This window comes from Ammodytes marinus, assembly GCF_949987685.1.
Source record: "Ammodytes marinus genome assembly, chromosome: 6".
Lineage (NCBI taxonomy): Eukaryota > Metazoa > Chordata > Actinopteri > Uranoscopiformes > Ammodytidae > Ammodytes > Ammodytes marinus.
The window spans coordinates 7619160-7632988 of NC_137235.1; the positions used below are offsets into that span (position 1 = coordinate 7619160).

Sequence of the window (13829 nt, forward strand, 5' to 3'; positions counted from 1 at the left end):
ATGAAGGGCATGTGGCAACCAGAGAGAAAATATCTCACAGCTGGCTGGATCATTTCAAAACAAGCCCATTTTTCTGATATACACACAAAAATATAGAGATGTTGTGTTGAACTGGACCGCTAGCAAGCTCAGGGGTGAGAGTCCTGGGTCCCATCCAGATCAATAGTGGCTGGAATGTGCCTGTTGGACCTCTAGGGCCTCCAAGTGGAGCTGTGCCTCCACACCAAATAAGGACAGGAGCAGCAAGACCCGTCAACCAGAGCGAGAGGAGGCCAGCCAGACTGTGGGCTGCTGAGGGATGAGGAGACATCGGGGGGGGGGGGGGGGGGGGGGACTGGGACTGGTTAACATCCCCACTCTGTCTGCAAGTGTCCATGTAGGTAATGTCAGACTGTAAAGCCAAAACACTGGATTTCAGTAGGAGGACTGGGGTCTATAATATCAGCTACATTTTAAATGACAAAATATTTCCTTTCTATTTGGAGGGAGAAGCACTGAAGAAAGAAAGGAGATATGAAAGAAAAGTGCTCGACAGAAATAGGCAAACTGACGAGCAAGTGCTGCTAGAACATGTTTCCAAAATCTGACCAATTACTTCATTCTGGGGGGGTGAGAGGGGGGTCCATTCTCCTCCCCCTGCACCCGCCCACTGGCTTCAAATTCTCCATCACTTTGATATTCCCGTGCTCTTTAACTCTAGTTCCCCGCAGTGTGCAGTTTACTGTGTGTGTGTGCCGTTGTTGTTATCTATACAGCAAGGGGGGAGAGACGATAAAGGGTCATGCCACTCAATGTCGTGCTGGACGGTCCGGCCCCCTGGGGGTTTCGCCTGGCAGGAGGAAAGGACTTCAATCAGCCCCTGACCATCTCCAGGGTGAGTGAGTGAGTGAGTCAGGATGTCTCTTTTGAGAACAAAAGGAAAGTGTTAAAGGAATCAGTTAGCTGATCAAAACCCTTTTTGAAAGTGTTTACCTTCTTTACACTTGATTATCAAGGGTTATACTGCTGTAACATAAGTCAAATGTCTGAAATGTAAACTTTAATGTGTAATCCCCCGCTGGGTTCAATCCAGAGCAGTCAGTGTTTGTCTTATAGCGTCAATATGGTGTTTCCAGGGAAGGGTTCATTCTAGAAAGAGTCTGTCTGGAGTGACGTCTGTGTGGTATGGGGCTCGCACCTGTGCTCCAGTAAATGCAAGAGGCTTAGATACAAATAGAAGCTTACATTGTACTGTGACATATGCACACAAACACACACACACACACACACACACACACATACGCATGTCTCATTGAGTGGATTTCAGGCTGAAGAATTTAGGAGCACAGTGAGGATAGTATTGCTAAACCGTCCTGCAGATCATGTTAATCAATTCTGACTAAAATTTGATAAATAAATGTGTAAGAAAAAAATCTATCAGATGTAGAATCCTATTCATACAGTATTTGGACAAACTTGGTCCAAGCCCCTCCCAATATTCAGGACCTTCATACTGATAGCAGGGTCAACACATAAGAATGAATGTGTCAGAGATCAGAGAAGATCAGCATGTTGCTGTAAGTGCATCTGTTAAAAACGCTGCAGCTGTTCAAAAGCTATAGTGAGGACACTCCGCGTCATGCAGCTTATCATCGTATAACTGAGGGATGACAGATAATATGTGTGTCAACTATAATTTATTAATAAGAAAGGAACCACATTAAAGATTCTAAGTTTATTTTTAGAAAGGGTCTTGTTTAAAAAGAGAAAGTCATAGCTTCTAACTCAGATGGGAGGATTATAATTTATCTTTATCTGTTGATGAAAAGGATGATTTCCTGGAGCTAATATGGTATTTCCTGTTTAGACAAAGTACAGCCAAACACTTGGATCACGTGACCAGAATCTTGATTTTATTTAGTCCATCTCTAATGGAATTTTTCAAAATGTTGGGCGAGACATTCTGTCACTTTCGGTTGGCCAAAGTTAGATTGAAATATCAATCTGAATTATTTAGAGTAAATATATCTTCTTTTTTTTTATTAACATCGCTTCATATAAAGTAAATATTCTGACTATAAATGGTCTTCATCAACATTGGGCCTTTGTGTGCTGCTGTGTATATCCCTGGTGTCACACAGGATCAGATGTGAGGGCCATCCAGTAATCCTGCTCTGGTGAGGTCATCTATATTTAGGGGAAAGACCTCGGGAACCACTGACTAAAAGCATATAGTTAGGTCTCCTAACCACTGCCTACGTCCACAAACCTCACACCTGTTGTGTTGGAGGACACTCGGTGGTCAACATGAGGACAGCGATGAGAGAAAACTTGGGTGGACGAAGAAGACAGGGAAAGGGGAGAGGAATCGGAGGAGGTTAAACGAAACACAAGAACCCATGTGTTAAAATGCACTTGTAAGAGAGCAGCTCATTAAAGAAAAGATCTCTGACACAGCGGTTAAAACACGTCTTCGATACATTCACAGACAAATCAAAGGGACTGTGAACCCTCAGGCTTGATTTAAACACAAGTGTCTCCCTCCAATGCCATTTTTGGTCAGGAACATCCTCCTATTTACTACCCCGAGTCCCCGACGGTGTTCCCAGCTGCTTGTGGAAAGTAAACACAAATGGTTGTCATCTTTCTCTCTTCAGCGGCCTTAAAGGGCCAGTGTGCTGGATTTACACATTAAGATAAGTTTACTTAGTTGAGCCTCATGTCACTGGGGGGAGAGAACTACTGAGCCTGTGGAACCAGCTGTGAACATGTCCCCTGTGGTTCTGGATGGGCTTTTTCAGGTCTGAGAAAACAACCCTGATTCTGTCATCAGGGTTATCTTAGCCTATAGGCATTTACACTACATATTCGTTTATCGGGATGGGTCTAATTGATCCAATCTAACTGAGTTTAATGATAGAATGTTTATGACCCTTCATTGTTGGAGCTTGATCCTAACGTATACGACTAAGTCAGAGTATAGCTTCTGCTGCATAAATTTAGACTATTCTCTTTTTATCCTTCCCTTGGGATTTTCCCAATTTTTTACTTGCATTAACCAATCTGGCCTCTTGAAGGCAGCGAAACAGACTGTAAACACTATATCAACACATGGTTCCCTATGAACACTTCCAGTTAATACAGAGAAACATTAACATTATTTTGAAATTGTGTTTTTGTGTAACGTAAGTCTCTCCTTTTAGCTTTGTCATTCTTTTCTTGTCTTTTTTATCCTTCACGATCCCTCACTTTATTCATTCTAATATTGGATTTTCTCACCTACAAAAAAAATGCTCGAGCATCCAGGAACAGTACTCACAGGGTAAGAATATAGAAGAGTTAAGTTTCCTTTTTTGGATTAAAAAAAAAAGACAAAACTTGTTCCTTCTTTAGTTTCCTGTTTACAGATCAGCTGAAGGAGAAAAAGGAGGACAACATGTAGCCAGAAAAAGGCTAAAAGAAGCAGCAAATAAGGAGACACTGTATGGAAAGATTAAACAAAGACAAATGTTTGACAAGACAACCAGGCTGCAGGGGAAACAAAAGAATAAAGCATAGTTGAGTTGTGCACAGATTCCAGTAACAGACGGCCGAGCGGTAAAACATTCAGTCAGGCAGCAGCAGGAACGGTTCAACAAATGCTCAACAGTAAATTAATGCTCCCTGTTTGGCAGCATGAGACATCCCCTCAGCCCTGTCATCTCTAGTTATTTATAGGCAGATGACCTAATTCAAGTTTGAGCATAACATCATTGCCTATGTCTCGTAATGCAATATGGTTGAGCGCTGGTCATACTGTATAAGTGGGAACTGTCGGTTTGGTTTGAAGCTGCCCCCTGAAGTATCCTCCGTGACCCTGATGGCTTTCTGGGAATTCTTATTAATCTTGATCACTTCCTGGCCAAGAGAATACATATTCCATCTGGATGCTGTCTGTTTGTGAAAATCAGTGCATGTTTACTTTATCTTAACGACAAGGGACAGTCAGTTTACACACACGCATACCAACCGACCAAGGCAATGTCTTTCTGTGAAGGCAACCCTCTTTAATGCATCTCAGAGAGCAGTAAGGGTTAGGTTGTTTTGCAGATTGCATGTGGTAAAACATTTATTTTTAGATTTAGGTCATGAATGGTCTGAATCTTTTCTGTTTTGAGTTTGACTGAATAGCTGGCCTTCTCAGTGGAGTCTGTATGTTTTTTGTTTTATTGCTGGGGTATCTAGAACAGGTGGGGGGGAAAAAGATCATATAAATCTGCAATCCCAACGCAGGAACATGAACAAGAGGCCTCGCAGCTGAGTTTTGAATTATGAGATGAAGTGTCAGTGATGGAGCGCAGACCAAACCTTTTTCACAAGGCTGCCCCCAACTGTACTGGACAGTTATGTTGGAACAGGATTTATAGAGAGACAGACAGGGAAGGCAAGATTTTTTTTTAAGGCATTGCTCAGGGATTCGTTCTGATGTGAAATAACTGCAAATTCAATGAAAAGTAAATTCCCTTCTTCTGTCACATAGGGTAGAAGAAACCCTGTAAACTGAATCATCAACACATGAAAGAATAAATTAGAACTGGGCTCCTTCTAGGAAATTATAGAAATTATTTATTAACTTAAATTCATTAAATCTTCATTCTGTTTTTGACACAGTCATGCAATTTAAGACTAGATTGGTCTAAGTTAAATCAGCGATCCTAGATGTTTTAGATATAATCCTGTGACAGCAGCCCTCTACATACAGTCATATGAAAAAGTTTGGGAACCCCTCTCAGCCGGCATTATAATTGACTCTGCTTTCACAAAAAAAAATATAAAAGTGGTATGTCTTTAATTTACCAGGAACAGCTAAGTACTGGGATGTTTTCCAAACAAAGATTTTTTGAAAAGCAGTATTTGGTTGTATGAAATAAAATAAAATGTGAAAAATTGGCTGTGCAAAAATATGGGTACCCTTGTGGTTTTGTTGATTTTAATGCCTGTAACAGCATGTAAAACTGATGAATTTAAACACAAAGTTGGTTGGATTATGTTGTTAAGCCTTGAACCTCATAGAAAGGTCTGTTTAATCATGAGAAAATGTATTTTAGGTGCCTAAATGCAAGTTGCACTTCTCTTTGACTCTCTGCTGAAGTGAGACAGAATGGGATCATCAAAACAGCTCCCAAAAGATCTGAAAAACAAAGATTGTTCATTGTCATGGTTTAGGGGAAGGCTACAAGAAGCTTTCCCAAAGGTTTCAATTGTCAATTTCGACTGTAGGGAACGTTTTTAGGAAATGGAAGGACACAGGCACAGTGGCAGTTAAACCCAGGCATGGCAGACCAAGAAAAAAACAGGAGCGGCATAGGTGGAGGATTGTGAGAATGGTTGCACACAACCCACAGATCACCTCCAAAGACCTGCAAGAACATCTGGCTGCAGATTGTGTATCTGTACATCGTTCAACAATTCAGCGCAATTTGCACCAAAACATCTGCTTTTTATAAAGACCAAACAACTTAATTTTTGTCTCATCAGTCCAAAGCATTTTCTTCCAATATGAATCTGGCTTGTCTAAATGAGCTTTTGCATACTCCATGCAACTGTATCTGTGGCGTGGGCACAGAAAGGGCTTCCTTCTCATCACCTGGCCATACAGATGTTTTGGTGCAAATTGCACTGATTTGTTGAACCATGTACAGATACACAATCTGCAGCCAGATGTTCTTGCAGGTCTTTGGAGGTGATCTTTGGGTTGTGTGCAACCATTCTCACAATCCGCCGCATATGCCGCTCTTGTACTTTTCTTGGTCTGCTAGACCTGGATTTAACTGCCACTGTGCCTGTGTCCTTCCATTCCCTGACAACGTTCCTTACAGTAGAAATTGACAATTGAAACCTTTGGGAAAGCTTCTTGTAGCCTTCCCCTAAACCATGATAATGAATAATCTTTGTTTTTAAGATCTTTTGGGAGCAGTTTTGATGATCCCTTTCTGTCTCACTTCAGCAGAGAGTCAAAGAGAAGTGCAACTTGCATTTAGGCACCTAAAATACATTTTCTCATGATTAAACAGACATTTCTATGAGGTTCAAGGCTTAACAACATAATCCAACCAACTTTGTGTTTAAATTCATCAGTTTTACATGCTGTTACAGGCATTCAAATCAACAAAACCACAAGGGTACCCATATTTTTGCACAGCCAGTTTTTCACATTTTATTTTATTTCATACAACCAAATACTGCTTTTCAAAAAATCTTTGTTTGGAAAACATCCCAGTACTTAGCTATTTCTGGTAAATTAAAGACATACCACTTTTATATTTTTTTTGTGAAAGCAGAGTCAATTATAATGCCGGCTGAGAGGGGTTCCCAAACTTTTTCATATGACTGTATGTAATCGTCTAGTTTTAAGTCAAAAAGATTTCTGGAAACCAGTCAAATTTACAGAGGTTTTTGAACACAGACCGAATGTTGTGCAGTTACAATGTGTTTGGAGTAACCAAATGCAGCTTTGACACGAAATAATAAGTAGCTATTTATAACTATTTCTGTCATTGTTGCTGGAAGTCTTGTACAAACAAAATGAAAAAATATGAAACTGCCAAATAATTGCTTTTGTCGGAGACGTCAGAAAATTAGATAGTTTCACAAAACATGACAAAAAATGTATTTACATAAGATTCACTTTGGGATGATTCAAATATAGCTTAATACAGGACTATAGTCCGTATAGCCTGTAATATCTTTGTGTGCATGATATGTAATGTTTGATAATGATGGTGTGCAGCATTCATTTCAGTCTGAAATTTCCCAGAAGAGGTTGAGCACTGATCATTCATGTGTATAGCTTTCTATGGGAGCATGTGCACTCATTATGTTTCTCCAGGCCACAGTCTTTACATTGTGTATTCCCTCTTCTCCTCCCTTCCAGATCACTCCAGGCAGTAAGGCAGCCGCGGCCAATTTGTGTGCCGGTGACATGGTCCTGGCCATTGAGGGAGCCACGTCCGCAGACATGCTGCACTGTGAAGCCCAGAACAAGATAAAGGAGTCCACCCATAGGCTCTGTCTAACTGTTGAAAGGTCATTTGCAGAAACAAATAGCATGAGCACAAACAGGTGGTGGACCCCAGTAAAAGTAACAGCCTCACAGTATAATGAAATTTAATACAGAAGCCTTGCAATAATTACTGTGTTTGTGAAGCTAATTTTGTTCGAATTTCTGTGTCAGACAGCTGTGATTCCATTCAAAATGACGGCCATTGCTGTGGTTGGATATCATATTGTACTGTTGTTGCTTTTACTGAATCCAGTTGTCCCAAACCCATGTGTGTGTGAATTTGTCCCCCTTCCATAATAGTTAATGATGAACTATTATGGAAGGGGGACAAATTCACTTTAATGGTACTTTAGAGTAGTGGGTCAAAGCATTTTCGGCCTGTGACCCCCTTGAAGCAAAGCACCATCTATGTGCAAACCCAAGTCACTGGTTGAGTATACATTGTCATCAAAGCCCTTATTTTGTGTGTGTGAAGGTTTTATGTACGGTATATATCCTTTTGTTGGAGGCGTGATGAACCAGACATATGGTAAAGTTAATTCAGAGGAAAACCACTGCTAAGCAATGTAAAGTACATATTAATCTCAATACTATTGTGTTCTAAAGTATAAGTAAATAAAAGATGATTATCCTTCGGTGGAAATGATTCACGATGTACTGACATCAGCCGAACAGATGTTAGTAAAAAAAAACTAAAGAAAGAGATCTTTACCATCTGAATTTTAATATGTTACGGCTGAGAGCATATTCTAACCTTTCTTTTGTTGATGGCTTTATAATATGAAAATAGTATCCACCAGCAAATGCAGACCTACTTTGTTTATTTTTGCACTCAAATCCAAATAGAAATGACCCTTTCCTATGAAAGGAAAGGGTCAACATTTTTGATGTTTTATAGGTCGGGATAATAGTCAACTCATACACACTCACACAGGCTTACAAAGGTAATCATTCAACACTGAGCTCATCAGTGCTGACCTTCTGAACAGGATCTGTTTTAAATGTCCAGGAATGAATCAAGACTGTGGTCCCCGCGGGTTGTGCAGGATGGTGCAGCTCACCCATTTAAAATCAACCTGGAAGCAGAACAGCAGGTTTGTAGGAGTGTGTGAGAAGTTCAATCACGTTCAATAACATGTTATGGTAACTATTTAGCGTCACAACATTATCTCACAATGGTCTAACAGTGACCTTGCCTCCTTCTTCTCCCTACAGGAATATAAACCCATTGGCACTGGGCACAACCGAAAAGCTGCACCGTTTATTGCGGCAGCAAACATCGATGACAGTCACCAGGTGGTCAGTACAGCCTACAACACTCCCATAGGCCTCTACTCCTCAGGAAACATCCAGGACGCCATGCAGGGCCAGATGAGAGGCCTGGTTCCCCAGAAGCCTGACAGGTGATGCTTCTCACTCAGTTTACTGCTTAGACTTGGCTCTCAGGTTATTTCAGGACCTTGCACCATACAACAACTAACAGCATGTGTGCCGTTAGTACACTGATTATGCCATTAATCCAGCTATTGATAGCAATATGGCTCAACAGATGTTTATGTCCGTTTGTAATTTAAAAAGTGCAATGGTCTCTGCTGGTCTCTCTTTTGTAACAAGTTGATTATCACACAACCTAACGCTTGAGGAAACAAGCTTTATTTCCACAAGATCAAAAGATGGCAACATTAAACAAATTATTGCAAGTTGGGCCCTTCTGGACTTCCGTACTTTTTTCAATCAAAAGCTCTGGGAAACAAAACTGAGCTGAATTGTTTCAACATAAATAACCATTCCTCTGGCCCCCACTAGTGGTAAGGATCTAATAATAGCAAATTGTCCATTTATATGGATCCAAGTTGTGTTTCCTGGTGTGTATTGATTATTACAGCCTGAGAGGGCTACATGTAGCAGTAGAGTTTGTTGTTACATTTACTGCAGTCCACCTGTGCTGTGCTTGTATCACATCCAGAATCACCCAACCACTCAGTCTGTTTGTCTTGTTTGAAGGTGTCAGCTGAGCCACGTAATACAGCCACAGCTACAGTATGTTAGCAATAGGCTTTCCTCTGTATACACTCATGTGGATTTCATTAGGCTACCTGATATATGGTGTGTCACACTGAGAATATATTACCACAGCCCACGGGAATTCATCTTTCCACGGCTTAACCACAACTTCTGAATAAGACATACATCACTTTGTACCTAAGTCATGTCAGCTGAAACACTGTGCTTAGCATCACTTCTAGTCATCTGTACATGGAAAAGTACAGATGTCTCTTATGGTAACGTATTCATAACCACAATGACCAGCATACTAGATCAAAGTTATACAAAACACACCGGGACTGTGAAAAGATAATTACAGTTTGCGTGAAAAAAGTGCATGTTGTAGAATCACTATGCTGTAAAATGTGGTTTATGCTCATGAATTTTCTTACTCATCACACATTTAGCATCCAACCCTTTTTCTCCTTTTAAGGCCGCTGGCTCGTCCGTGCTGTAACTCTATAATCTCCAGCTGCTTGTTCTCAATTGATCTGCTTCACTCGGTAACCGCAAGCTTAAATAAAATAAAAAACTCAGTGCAATGCAGTTAAGATTACAGTGCAACATTTCTGCCTGTAGTGTGAAATAATCCCTATTAAATTGATTTGTTGATTTGGCCAACTAGAGACCTAAGCAGTGCTGTGTTATAGATAGAAGTGCCGAAGTGTATGCTGAACAGGTATTGTGCTTTATGTTTGTGTGCGTCTGAATGCGTTGCTCAGTCCCAAGACTTTGATGAAAATCGAGGACTCTGACGTGTACCAGATGTTACAGAAAGACCAGGAGGAGCCCCAAGAGCCTCGGCAGTCTGGCTCCTTTAAAGCCCTTCAGGACTCTATTGACAGCGATGGTGAGCTCTTCTTCACAGATCCCCCCCTCCACACATGCACACGCACACATACATACACACACTACAACACAAGGACATTTTACAGGTTGAAAGGATTACCGGCAAAGAGAAATATTTATACTTTTACTGACAGGCAAAAAGACGAACTGCCTCCCTGTAAAGAGACACGCAAAGGCCTTGGAAATGTACTTCCTAATCAGGTTTCTCCTAAGAGTAATGTGGTTCTGCATGAAGAAAGGAAAAAAGAAACAAAGAAAATCTTGTTTGGGAAAAAAAACATCAAGATTGATCAAGATGTTGTAAATCAGAATAAACCACAACCATACAGTAGCTGATAAAGCACATTAGCTGACTTTTGGAGCACTTTGAGTAATATTTTTGACACTACGCAATGCCATGTCTCTATTAGAGTTATCTAAAGGCAAACTGTTTCCATCAAAGTGACTTGTATTTTTATTCTCACGTACACACACCTGGAACGATTCTGGGGTTCAGTGTCATTCCCAAAGGCTGATATGTGCTCAGGAGGAGCATCGAACCAACAACCCTACAAACAACCTGCCAAAACGCCTACACTACAGCTGCACTTACTGAGCCACATTGCTTATTTGATCAGCTACTAGTCAATTGTATTTATTATATTATGCTATAGACAAATAAATACTATACAGAGTTATATTTTAATTACTTATGTCATAGTAAAATATACTTTTACACGGCATGACGAAACAGTTTCATAACATACCCCCTGTTAGAAAATATGTCATTGAGCCAAACAATTCATGTGTTCCCCTTATTATACTAAAGAAGACTACACAATACATCCCTACAAAAGCACTTCTCCATGTGTTTCTTTTATTAGAATGTGTTCTGGATGGAGGAATTATGATTATGACCCATCAGTAAAGTATCATTTAGAATTCAAGAGGTTTTCAGTGAGCGTGACCCACACCTGTTGAGTCTGTTGTTTTGTATATACAGTATATGTGCTGCCTTCCTGTATGGGAGTACATAGCTTGTTGAGTGCTTTCTCTTCCATGCGGCCAGGTACTCGTCCCATTGTGACCAGAGCAGTGAAAGCCCCCACCACCAGACCCACTCCGCCCACAGGAAACCTGCAGAAACTGCCCCTCTGCGACAAGTGTGGGAATGGGATTGTGTGAGTAAAAATAGAAAACATGAAAATCATCTGTGATTCGCATTCAGAACCTCCATGAATCAATGCAAACAAAGGGTGGAGAAAATGACAGGAAGAATACAGTCCACTACAGCCAACCCACATTCTATAGCTTGTATGGAAACGATTAACCAGCCCTTTGTCTGAACATGCTGTAGCCCATATGAGCTGAAGGTTACTGTGTTAGATTCATAAAGTAGTATTTATTGGGGCACGTCTAAGATTTTATATTGCTCACATACCTTTTGTACATATGAGGTAGTGACTACAAGGAACTTTTAAATGTTAAAGACACGGTCTAATTTTTGTAAAAGCAAACAGAACCATCAGTGAAAAGAATGCTATTCTTATAAAGTTACTATTAATGCCTATCGGTCGAGTCCAAATCCTCGCAAAATCAGTTGAAATGATTTATGGAAGTCAGACCGGAAATGCCTGTGTTTCCTAAACGGTGCTAAATCAAAGTTAACTTTGCCTACTCATCGTCATATTACCATTATCAATCTTACATAGTGACATATAAATACATAACCTCATCGCAAAGAATCCTTCAGTCTCTCTTTCACTCACTTCCGAAACAAATGTGCACGCCGCCGGAACCTTGCTAGCAAAGATCTTTAGGACAGGAGGCGCTTGTGTTGTAACAACACTACTACTTGCTAGAATCAACAAAAACTGAAAGTTCCTCGCAGTACTTTACCAAAATACTGTTAGGTTTCTACTTAAAAGGGAAATGGGCGTTTCTAATATGTTGTCCATTCCTTACATTCACAAACTTAGTTGATAGTCAAGCAAGTTGAAAGTCGTGCATATACCTAACAACATAGTGCACTTTCCACACAAACTCTATTCTGACATCTCCCTCTCCCTCTTTGGTGCTACAGCGGGACAGTGGTGAAAGCGCGGGACAAATACCGTCACCCAGGCTGCTTTGTGTGCTCCGACTGTGACGTCAACCTCAAACAGCAGGGCTTTTTCTTTGTGGAGGGGCAGCTGTACTGTGAGACCCACGCTCGGGCTAGAACGAGACCACCAGAGGGACACGACCTCATCACAACTTTCACTTCTGCCTAGATTCTGCTCTTACCAGCACAGACACTCAGACATGCATACAGACACCAACAGTCCAAAGCTTCCAAATCCTACATCTGTTTCATTTGTTCACCTGAACTTTAACTGTGTATGTGCAGTTACATTTCAATAGGAACCCGCTTTTCTCTTTGAACGTTAACAGTGTGATGTTTCAAACTCTAACTTACCTCTCTTTGTGGTAACATTAACTATTATTTATGATAATTACATAAAGAATAAATAATGAATTTCCGCATTGATGATGAAACATCTCACTTTCATCTAGCCAGTTTCTAACAGTTTGATGTTTTTTGAAATAAAGACCTCTGTTCGTACTTTGAGATGGCATCTGTTTGTGAAGTCTTGACAATAATGACATGCATGCAATTTGGCATCAAAAACCTATGAAGAGAACAGGACACAGCCCGGCCGTGAGTTGGTCCAGTGGAAGTGCTGCAAATATCGGACACACTGGGATCTGTCCACCAGGAAATCTAACATCCATCCAACAAAGCTGTGTTTCAAGTTAAAATAAGACAATCGTTTATTGATTTAACTGTGGGGGCTACTATTTGACAAATCCACAAACACTATATATCTGTTTTGCTTTTAAAACAATCCAGACCCACATTGTAGACAATAAAATATTATCATTATAAGCCAACCATTACTGAAAGTCAAAATTGCTTACTAGGAGAGATAGCACATGTGGGTACATCTGGTGTTTGTGGTTATATATTCATAGCCTGGTCATCATCATCTGTTCTTTTTAAGGAAAAAGACATCAGAACTGGCCGTCAGCCCACTATGATGTATGTAACCACAGCAAACTGATAGATCAGAGCCACAAGTGTCTGAGAATTGGAACAACAAAGAGACAAAGGCGAATACAGGGTGATGTAATAGCCTACACCACTATTGATCCTGTAGCTGTAAGTAAAGGGCAGTTTTTTTTAAGCGGCCCATCTACATCAGAGATGATTTTTTTCCCTTGTTCTGCTTCGTTTGGATTGCTTTGAAATAACATCAAGCGAAATCCAATAAACGATACAAACAGTGTAAATATTGTCAATTTTTTAAAGAGTTGTTGGCTTGCTGTAATCACCATTAGATAATACGTTCAAATAAAAAAGTGTAAAGTGGCCAATGGCTCTATCATTACGTGCCAGTTTTGTTTTTTCATTTATAACATTTTAAATTCCAGTCCATATGCAATTACAGGTTCCACTTTGTTGGGCTAAAAAATAAAGTAGATGATCCACAAAACCATTTAATTTAATTTAATGTTATGGTTCAACAATAAAAATAAAAATAAGACACATTTAAAAAAAAAACATCGGAGTCAGTATACAACAATCCTCAATAAAGTGTCCAAACAATCATGGACAGAAAAACATTAGCCTTCTATTGGTTTATAAACCCCTTAAACTTTCCATTGACCATACTGCATGGTAAGATGCATACAAATACATTGTTTATTGTAATCTTCAGGCTCATCCGTGGCATTAATAGGCTAACATCTATAATTCATTCCTCTGAACAAACTGTATGTTGAGAATTGACTGCTGATGTAGTAGGATCCTGGAAAGACAGCAGGGGGAGCTGGAGTACCCTTTTTTTATTATTATTTGTTTTATCTCTTTGACCATCACAAACAAACACAA

At 40.1% G+C, this 13829-nt stretch overlaps 1 protein-coding gene across 1 annotated transcript; it reads left to right on the forward strand.

Annotated features, from left to right (window-relative positions):
- Positions 1-702: 702 nt before the first annotated feature.
- On the forward strand, positions 703-12792 carry LOC307252318 (PDZ and LIM domain protein 3-like). Its single transcript, XM_080029955.1, has 7 exons — positions 703-874; positions 6893-7044; positions 8031-8115; positions 8237-8424; positions 9790-9917; positions 10965-11076; positions 11979-12792. The coding sequence occupies exons 1-7, from the start codon at positions 782-784 to the stop codon at positions 12166-12168; spliced, it is 948 nt and encodes a 315-aa protein (XP_079886081.1). The 5' UTR covers positions 703-781; the 3' UTR covers positions 12169-12792.
- The last annotated feature ends 1037 nt before the right edge of the window (positions 12793-13829 follow it).